The 9,986-nt window shown below is 55.3% G+C and overlaps 2 protein-coding genes across 4 annotated transcripts in view; one reads left to right on the forward strand and one right to left on the reverse strand.

Annotated features, from left to right (window-relative positions):
• Nucleotides 1-2,687, forward strand: LOC113205760 (uncharacterized). Of its 2 annotated transcripts, none has more exons than XM_052265351.1 (5): nt 1-144; nt 536-695; nt 765-841; nt 917-1,238; nt 1,684-2,687. In XM_052265351.1, exons 2-5 carry the CDS (start codon nt 558-560, stop codon nt 2,038-2,040), a joined length of 894 nt encoding a protein of 297 aa, XP_052121311.1. In that variant the 5' UTR covers nt 1-144; nt 536-557; the 3' UTR covers nt 2,041-2,687. The 2 variants fall into 2 exon arrangements, with proteins under 2 accessions (XP_052121311.1, XP_052121310.1); XM_052265350.1 differs by having other exon boundaries at nt 10-144; nt 461-695.
• A 519-nt stretch (nt 2,688-3,206) lies between these two features.
• Nucleotides 3,207-9,986, reverse strand: part of LOC113205759 (uncharacterized) — a 133,571-nt gene continuing 126,791 nt past the window's right edge. For both annotated transcript variants that reach the window (XM_052265349.1, XM_026421505.2), the window contains 8 exons: nt 7,808-8,282; nt 6,684-7,721; nt 6,231-6,597; nt 5,987-6,133; nt 5,552-5,840; nt 5,173-5,467; nt 4,981-5,100; nt 3,207-4,902 (listed from right to left, as the gene is read on the reverse strand). In XM_052265349.1, the coding sequence (XP_052121309.1) occupies nt 4,716-4,902; nt 4,981-5,100; nt 5,173-5,467; nt 5,552-5,840; nt 5,987-6,133; nt 6,231-6,597; nt 6,684-7,721; nt 7,808-8,282 (2,918 nt within the window). In that variant the 3' untranslated portion in view covers nt 3,207-4,715. The remainder of the gene's footprint in view (nt 4,903-4,980; nt 5,101-5,172; nt 5,468-5,551; nt 5,841-5,986; nt 6,134-6,230; nt 6,598-6,683; nt 7,722-7,807; nt 8,283-9,986) is intronic.

Genomic DNA, 9,986 nt, shown 5'->3' on the forward strand with positions numbered 1-9,986 from the left:
TGCCAAACCTGCCTGCCCGTGGGCGCGTCTCCTGTGAACTTGAAAACCGCCTCCGAAGTCGCCCATCTCGCCCTGGTTGTGCTCGGCGCTGGGCGAGCCGCGAGCCGACCTGTGGACGCGAGCAAGCCGCACGAGGACGGAGAGGTTAGGACGCCCTGCCGAGGCCTCGCCCGACCGACTAGAGAGTAAAGATTAAGCTTGTGTACGTACCAGGTGCCCGCTGCTTGGGCGGCGGGGTAATGTTTGCAATGTCTTGTCACGAGTTTGCTTTAAATGTTGGTCAGGAATCAAAGTGTCAAATGACGACCTTGAGGGGAATACCGATGGAAAAGTTGGTCAGGAATCAAAGAGTCAAATAACGACCTTGATGGGAATACCGATGGAAAAGAAGGAGTCGCCGTGACGTCACCGCCGCACAGCTGAGCTTGACCGGCTTGACCCGCGCTATTCCGCGCTGCAGAGACACTCCCGCTCCCGCCGCGGCGCTACCCCGGCCGGCCGACTACCTCCTGCCTGCCTCCTGCGCCTCCTGCAGCTCGGCGATCAGGATCAGCAGCATGGACCTGGAGTGCGACATCTGCACCGAGCGCTTCGACGGCGCCGAGCGGCTGCCCAAGGTCCTGCCGTGCGGGCACACGGCCTGCCTGCAGTGCCTGGGCCGGCTGCCCGACAGCAGCTGCCCGACGTGCCGCCGGGTGAGTGGCAACGGGCAAAGTCCCGGATCACTCGTTCGTTACACTCGTTCTGACCCGTTCGCCTCGCAGGACTTCAACGGCCCGGCGGAGGGACTCACCACTAACTTCTTGGCGCTGAGGTTGTTGGAGGAAGTCAGGCTGGACAGGTGAGCTCGCTCGCGCGCAGCCGGCCGCGGAAGGGTGGTGTTCGAGAGCCTCATGGCCTGACTTGTGCCCCTCAGCACTCCCCGCGGCTGGTGCTCGGACTGCCGCACCGACCCGTCACCCCGCTGCTGGAAGGACCACGACGTCCTGCCCGTCAAGAGAGCCCTGAGGCGCCAGCTGCAGGGCGCGCTGCCGCAGGCCGCCGAGCAGCTCCAGGGCCTCCAGGACCAGTGTCGGGACGAGCAGGCCCTGCCCGCCCTCACCCTGCTAACCGGCGAGTCCTGGGACGTGACGCTGCGGGGCGGCGGCCGCGAGCTGACGGGGACCCTGCGGAACCCCGAGGAGCCCCTCACCAAGGCCCTATGCCTCCTGCTGACGACGAGGGCCGAGCTCACCGAGGTAGGCGATGCGGCGAACTGCAACGTTTTATGTCGCAGATTTACTCCTTCCTCGCCCTGTAGATAACCGAATGGGTCCCGCTCTTCAAGAGAAACATTTGCTTGAACAGACTGGTGTGCGTTGTAAGATATTAATGCTGTCTCAGTTCAGATACCTTCCTTGTCGCAAGTGTGTCCAGCTACCACAGTCAATATTTTAATGAGTGTAAAAATTCAACATTCCGTTTTCCAGCAACAAATTCAAAATTTCAGCTAAATAGTGAGCCTCACGCAATCATGCATGCGAACTGCACTAGTGAACTAACTACAACCCGCTAAATGGAATGAAACCGCTTTATAAGATCTGTGTTAAAGGCAGATAGTTTTTGTTTAAAATGATTTCGCGGGACCGAATGTTTAGAGATCTGTTGCGTGCCTCCTGTACTACATCCAGTGTTGTTGTGCAGGACCGAGACGGCTACGAAGCTAGGAAAATGGTAGCCCCTTGCGACGAACTGCAAGACGAGCCCCCTTGCGAGGCTCTCCCGACGCAGCCCTCAGCGCCCCCAGCGCCCAGCGGCCCCAGCGATGACGCGGCGGCCCGCGGCCGCGGCCCGCGACCCGGCCCCAGCCAGGCGGTTCCGAGGGACTGGCGCAGACTGCTCTACGGCAACAGCAGCAGCATGCCGGGTGCCGGGGAATCGGACAGAGAATATGCCCAGCGGGCATATATAGCGATCGTGTTTCTCGTCGTTTGGTGCATTGTTGCGACGGTTTCGGCATGGGCATTTTGGACTTTTTTTTGCTCCCCTTGTACTTGTTAGTAGTAGTCTGTGCATTTTATCCTAATTTTAGTTTCATTTTTTAATGCTAGGATTTTTTTTTGTTATTTTGTGATTGTTTTTGATTTTAACGTGACCGACCTTACAATACTCAGTCCTTGCACATGATGGAAATGGCGAGGACGCAATTTTCAGACGTTCGGAATCAGCCGGTAGCAACTCCCTACGGCCGGGCTGACACACTGTCTCGGCCGCGCCGCTGGGCCGGGGCGGCGCCCGCGCGCGCTGCAGCTCTCTTTTCTATTTGTCATATCTCCTGTACCAGACCTCATTTTAACAAAGCGCCTTATGGCGCTAGAAAAAGAAAAGAACGAGGAATCTAATGATATAAATAAAAGTCACTGAATCGAACCGGAAACATTTTAAAATGCGAGTTGAACGCGACCTACGGGGTCCAGAGACGGGACAGGGCACCCTATTTTCATTTTTTTTGAGGTTAAAAACGCTTTTAACCCGCCGACCACCAGTGAATCAAATGTTCTACAGATCATCCCGAATCAGAATAGCAGGGTGCGATTTTTCTATACTCACCTCGAAAAGAGAGAATGCGATAAACTTGAAGTGGGCAAGATGGCCGCCGGAGCGTCCTCTGTTTTCAGATTGAAAAATAAAATATTTCTGTTGTTTCAGCGGTCTGACGTCTTAGCCTGCGCCAAGCTTTGGTTCTTGTAGATTCCAAAACAGTTTTCACATTTGCAAAACGTTGAAGGATTACTGAGATCTCGATGGATCCAATTTGCAATGCACTACCCGCCCGGAAACACCATATTTCGTAGAAACTTGTCACTCGCGAAATATTGTACGTACGGACTTCAAACATGTCATAAAATGTTTCTGAGACATTCGCAGTTTTTAATTTAGCACTTAAGCGACCTGAAATGTGTTTAGAACGATTAAATTCACGATATTTCGTCGCGCAACCCGAACTTCTTGACCGCTGGATTTTTCATACCTGGAGGGCCGTTCAAACCGCTTGACGAGCCGCAGGACGAATCGAGATCTCAGTAATCCTGGGGAGAGGTGAGAGGTGGTGTGGGGCAGGGTATGTAGAACTGTAGACTGTCTTACGTATGCGGGGCAGGATGGTGGGGAGCGGTGGAGTACCTGCGCCTGCATTTTAGTTTTTAAAAACAAAACAAATAACAGCGTGATTTTTATTCTTTTATTGTTAATATGGCACATAACTGTCATGTTAAGTAATAATGGATGATCACTTAATATGTAACTCCTTGCTGTTCATATGGTAACAGTACACAGAAAACACTACAATATTTCAAAACCTTTCAGTGTAAGATCAGAAGCCTCAGCTACAGTCTCTTCATGGATGGCTTTTTATTTTTTTAAATAAAAAACAATGTGAGTAATGTCATTAGCTTCTTTTCCTGCTCTCTTCACTCCAAATGAGCAGTTAAATAATGCCTGGGCTGTGAAGTTAAAAAGTATGATTTGTTTCGCCTGAGTTGAGGAATACAAAGAGGGGCTCATGCAGTACATCACAGTAGCTTAAATGGGTGCAAGAAAGTTGGTATAAATCAGTCGTTTAATTGTTGCTACATGACATAAATTAGTAACTAAATGACTACACACGTTCTTTGGACTAGAGCGTGTTCAAATAAATCATAAGTCTAGGTTTTGTTGATATGGTTTGCAAATGAGAGCATTTCGACTAGACTGTAAGACTAGAAGCAGTCACGGGAAGACTGGTACCTCTACCAATGGTAAAGAATTAGATAATACACATTTGAAATTCAGAACAAAATAATTGTCTGCTACAAAGTCAAAGAAAAAAAATCAAGGGATGCTTGACATCACAACCACCTACAGCCTACAGTACGTACTATTCAATTTTTACTGAGAAATAAAGCCAAAAATAGATGAATAATAACAATTGGGAAATTACAGCAGTTTTAACTTTCACGTAATTCTAGTCTGTAAAGTAACTCAACAACAAAAAGAAATGCTGAATAGTGCTCTCCTCTTGACTCTGATACAGACTGGATCCGTATTGATATAGATATTGCAATATCTAAGAAATACATAGTACTTTAGGGTATAAGATACTTTACAGAATATTAAAATTTGTATACGGAAGTACATTCAAAGATTAGATAGTGAAAAATTCAAACCGTACTCTCATCTAATAATTATCAATCAAATCACAGCTTCACAACCTACCAATACAATTCTTACCAAATCTCAATTGGGCACACTGTTGTCTTTCTACAGTCTACAAATAATTATTTTCAAACTGAAATCTTATTCTCATTAAAATAGGACTGAATTCTTTAAAAAAATCAGATCAGAAATAGATGCACAAGACAGAGGTATAATCAATTTGGAAACCTCATTCTTTTTACATACTTTCAACATAAAACTATAAATACAATAATTGCATTGAACAATAACAGTATCACTTCTTTCTTTTTCTTTTGTACATCACATATATCTGAAAAACGTGCAGGCCAGACTGTTTTGCACCAGGTCAGGGTCAGAGTCAGACACTGTCCTGGTGCAACCCGGAGCGCTGCAGAAATTAACTGTTAAATCTCTATCTGATGCACAAAACAAAAGAGTCACATAATTATTTTTCTCTTATACAAGTTCCTAACTAAAATGCAGAAAATAACAAGGTGGAATGGAAGGATTTCAATGACATTTTACAACAAGGGCTGAATTACTGGATGCAGTAAACACATGTGCTCAGCTCCCCTGATTGGCAGGCGATTCAATGAGAAGTGTCGAATCATTTCCGGCACCGATTCGAAAGGGCGGGAGAACTGCCCTAGAATAAAGCGACCATTTTCATCTTTTTGGATACGCATGTGCATAAAACCTCGAGCACTCCTGTAGCAGATAAAAGTGTAATTAGCAATTATAGGGATATAAAAGTACGCTTATATTTCGTTAAACAAAATGACTCACTTAAGAGACAAAGAAAAGTCCTGCCGCGTAGACTCCGAATTCCGCACCAGGTAGCTACCCTCGCCAGCTTGTCGAAGTAGCCTCTCTGCCTCTAAACGAGAAATAGCTCCGAGGTACCAGCTGTAAGAGTTGACCCAGGTAAGACAAAGATGTATTTGGTGATTCGGTGAAGTTCCAATGGAAAAGACGTACCCTTGGCGCTCTAGAGGCAGCGCGGTGTCGATATGGGCGGACGGAGCGTTGATTGAGTTTGAGCCAAAGCTCAGGCTGAGTCCCGGTAGCCCGGGCCTTCCCCGCGGCGCGCAGGCGCGCGTCGGCGCGAACGCGCTTGACGCCCCACTGCCGAAGCTCTCCGCGAAGCTCTCCGCAGGCGCCCCCGGACCAGCGTGCCCCGTGCCGAGGCTACTGCAGCCTCCATATGGACCAAACGGGCCAAGCCCAGCAGCCAGGTTGAGAGAGAGGGCCGGTCTGCCCACAGCGCCAATACCTGCAAAACCAACAGTTAGAATGGTACAGTTACGGAACAGTAAGGGGTATGTCTTGGCGGCAATAAGAAGCCACGCTTGCTTACCCACTGACGGGTCTGACTGACTGGTAGAGGACGACTCGGAGGAGCGGCTGATCTGCTTCTTCCTCAGCTTAGGCATGTCGAAGGGCAGGTCCTGCAGCAGCTGCTCCACCTCCTGCGGCTCCGACGACTGGCTGGCGGATGACGACTCGGACGAGTTGGCGAGGGTCAGGGAGGCACGCAGCTTGCGCCGCAGCTTGGGCATGTCGAACGGGAGCTCCTCGTGCCCCACGCACCCGCTGCCCGCGCTCCCAGCCTCCACCGACGTGGCGCTCCCGGACGTGGTCGTATCCTGCGAATAACATCATCCAACAACACCGTCAGGCACGGCAGGACGGGCGCCGGGCGCCTGACGGGTAGGCCGCCCGTGGGCTCCCCTGACACGCGTGTTGTGCGCGTGCCTACCCACCAGGCGCTAGGTACGCGAGGCTCACTCACCAGACTAGGATTGGCCCTTCGCCGGCGCAGCTTCGGCATGTCAAACGGGAGGTGCTCCAGGTCCTGCTGGTAGTTGTTGGCCCACCGCAGGTTGCTGCCGTCGACGGAGATGCCAGAGTCCGACCCGAGAACCTCTCCATCACCGTTCTGTAGGAGGCGAAATAATGTGTTTTGTACACGCAGGTGTGATGTGTGATTCTAAAAGTTGCATGACTCTCACTGATATTGGGTAGCTGGGTCAAACCTTGTTATTGACGCTGAACACGGACTGCACCCCATGGAGGGACAGGGCGTTCAGATTGAGGTTCCTATTGTTCGGCGTTCTCCTGCATCTCGCGGTTTTGGTCTGCTGGTCGGCATTCAGGTTCAGGCTAAGACCGATGGAGGGCGTGTTTCCGGTCGGAGTGCCAGCCGCCGAACCTCCGTTGCCCCCGGGCAGCGGCCCCGTCGAACCCGTCGGGGTGCCGTCACCGCCACCTCCACTCACGAGCTCCGGGGACGCGCGCTCTGAATTGTTGTTCCGGTTGTTGTCGGATGTTTCGGAGCACGGCTCGAGGGAAGACTTGTCCGATATGGGTGAGAGGATGTGCAGCTTCGCGCTGCTGTATAACCTGGAACAGCACATTAGAAACCTTTGATATTGGCGAAGGTTTGAGGGAGGACACGAGCTTTATGGGCTGCATCGTGGCGTACATACCTGCTCGTCGGCCCAGAGTTCGTCCCGTGCAACAGTAGAGGCCCAGCGGAGTCCTCGGAGTGAGAGGACAACGACGATGACCCAGGACGGCCATCGGAGGAGGAAGACCTCTCCCCCTCGCTGGTAGAGCTCCGAACCGACTCGAGAGACCCTCCAGAGGAGGACGTCGCCATCGACTCGGTGGAGGAGAACTTAGGACGGCGGGGAGCGATGAGTGACAGCGGTCGGTCCACCCTCCCCGTCGGCCGCCCCTTGAAGTCCAGGATGGTCCTGGCGCGAGATGGCCTCGCTAGCGCCAGGGGTAGGTCTTGCTGGGATGACGTTCCCGCTGCCGGGTCCGTCGAGGAGGCCGTCGATGACGAGGCCGTCATGGCGAGGCTAGTGGGGCGCGGGTGACCCGGCCTTCCTTTGATCTCCCTAACGGCCTTGGTGGCCAGGTGCGGCGCTGAGGGCGCCGAGCGTATGGACAGCATGGAGCGGCCCTGCGAGCCGTGGCCGTGGAACTTCACGGGCAGAGGCGCCGAGGAAGGCGCCGACCCGGGCGGGGGCGGCGAGTACCCTCTCAGCGGGGAGTTGGAGCGCTCCGACCCACCGCTTGACCCGAGGTGAAGGCCTCCAAGCGACGAGCTGAGGACCGCGACGCCCGACGCACTACCGGGAGTGCCGTCCTGGCTGCCGATGGACACGGCCGGACTGACGGCCAGGATGGCGTGGTTGCTCACGTCCTCACCGCGGCGGTCGAGCGGCGCAGCGACGCGCGAGTCGAAGGCCGTCTCGTACAGATGTAGACGTCGGTTCATGTCGTCTCCGAGGTCAAGGCATTCCGGGATACGGGGCGGCGCGCCACTGACGGGCGACATGCCTCCACTACCATCCTCGATGAGCGACCAGCCGCGCGCGGGCAGGCAGCGGCGTCCTCCCTGGCAGTGGCAGTCCGCTCCGGGCGCGGACCCGGGGGACGCGGCGGACAGTGGCGCCGAGCAGCGGGGGCAGCCCGGCGGCGTCGCGCTGTCGACCGACGCGCTCTTGCGATAACGCCTGCAACAGAACGAGCGTTAACCCTTCAACCACGTCAGTGCGGGCCGGGCCGCGAGCGGTTAACTCAATGGAACCTAGAAACCCACCTTGTGTCGTGTCCTCTCTTCCTGTGCTCTCGGGGCGGAGCCCGGGGCAGCAGCAGGTCGGCGTAGTAGTAGGGGCAGCGAGGGGGCAGCTGCACCTCCCCTACAGTCCCCCCGACAGACTCCTGCAGCCGCTGCTGCTGCAGCTCCTGCAGGTACTTCTCCTGCAGCTCCTGAACGATGACGTCCTCATAGGCACCGTCATCCTCCACGGGTGGGGCGCTGGGGCGACGGGAGACGATGTCGACGTCGTCCTCGTCGTCGTCTGGATCCTCGTCGTCGGCGTCCTCGTCCGCCTCCTCGTCGGTGGTGGCAGTGGCCGCCGGGTTGATGGTGGTGATGGTGGTGCTGGAGGCAGTGGAGGTGGCAGCGACTGCGACCGCTACCGCCGCTACCGCTGCGGCAGCTGCAGCTGCGCGCGCCGCGACCTTAGCAGCCTTGGCCGCCTTGCAGAAGCGTGCTCCGGCCCTGGTGCCGTCTGTAACACAGAAGCACAAGGTCAGGACTTGCTCGCTCGCTTCGCTTGCGTGGGGATCGCCTGCTAGCGTCCCCAGCTGTGTGCTGCTGGGGGACCCAGCAGGGATGAGCAGCGTGGAGGGTTACACCGGCTAATTTCTTTTCAATCTGTGCACACATGTTCACACCGTCGAGCCATTAACGCCAGAGGGTGGCAAATATCTTAGTAACCAGGATGAAGGATATTCAAGAAACAGACGTTCTTAAGGGGATGGGGGGCTGGGCTATGACTGAATACACCCCTTTAGGAACTCTTAACATCAACCATCATCGGCATGAAAAAAAACCCGCTACACTCCCGAATTACTCTTTTTTGCACGGAAGTCTCTCTACGAGCTCTACGACGAAGCTAGCCGGCAAATATCCCCCTCCCCAACCAACTCGCATTCGCACGACGATGTTGCGATATCCAACACATCGACCCGCTTCATTATTCACAGTCACTTAACGCACCTGCTTAGCCCCGCATTCGTATTCTAGAGGGGGCCCGCGCCCGGCCCCGCCCCGCCCGGCCTGGAGGGGACTGGAGGGGCCTGGCTGGGGATGGGATGGACCCCGCCTCGTGCCACCCGCACTCCCCGGCCCGGGCCCCAGTGCCAGTCCGTGCCCAACGAGCCATTCATGCGATTACAGAATACGCCCTGCGCGATCCGCGCCGCAACGCGCCACGCCACGCCACGCCACGCCACGCCACGCCACGCCTCGCCACGCCACGCCACGCCTCGCCCCTACCCCGCCCTTCCACGCCCGTTTCTCTCTAACCTCTACGCCATGCCGACGTTGCCAGGACTCAATGCTGACATCCTCAGACTGAGGATGAACAGGGACACAAGTTAAATTAAACAGACATTCAGCTCTAAGCTTGAATCGGAGATCAGGACCGATTTCGTTGCCGGTGACCCGTGGGCAGAAGAAGGCCACCCCAGAAAACAAAACTTTGCATCTCATGCTGAGATATAGGGTGTACTAATTTTCGCAACATTCACAGGAAAACGTTCAACCGTAGGTGGTCCTTTTGGCGCTCGACGTTTATGTGAACATGGGCGCGCATCATGTGACGCAGACCGTAGTTAAGCCTTCCCCTCGGCGAGTGCGACCCTTCCGCTCGGTTGGGCGCCACGGCCGAGCCTCCTCATCCAGCAGCACGGTCTGCAGCGGCCTGTCATCTCAGCCCTTAGGCGCCCGGCACACCCCCAAGGGTGCACAGCACAGCACAGCACAGCACACCCCCAAGGGTGCGGCCGGGCCGGGCCCCACGGCCACACCAGGGTGACCCTCGGCAGGCCTTGGCGGACCCTCCGGAGGTGTGGTTAGGGTGCGCAGCAGCCTGCGGGGCAGCGGGCCGGGGCCTCCGGCGGCGAGACGTGGCAGAGACGAGACGCCAGGCCGAGACACCCGCTGGGGGGCCGCCCGCTGCTCTCCGTTAACCCTTTGGGGACCGCGTCCAAATGACGCGCGGGGGTTCGGTGGGTGAGTCGCGGGTCGGGAGGAGGGTAAAGGTCTGGACAAGGAGGAGGAGGAGAAGGAGCAGGAACATGAGAGTCCGGTTAATTGATAATACAAGTGGCAATTAGAAACCCTTTAATCGAGTGCCCCCCCCCCGACCCCCCCGCTGCTGTTGCTGGCCGATTTGAATTACGGTTCGCGACTTTGCTTTGCCCCCCCC

This window comes from Frankliniella occidentalis, unplaced genomic scaffold (genome assembly GCF_000697945.3).
Source record: "Frankliniella occidentalis isolate FOCC.00 unplaced genomic scaffold, Focc_3.1 Scaffold26, whole genome shotgun sequence".
Lineage (NCBI taxonomy): Eukaryota > Metazoa > Arthropoda > Insecta > Thysanoptera > Thripidae > Frankliniella > Frankliniella occidentalis.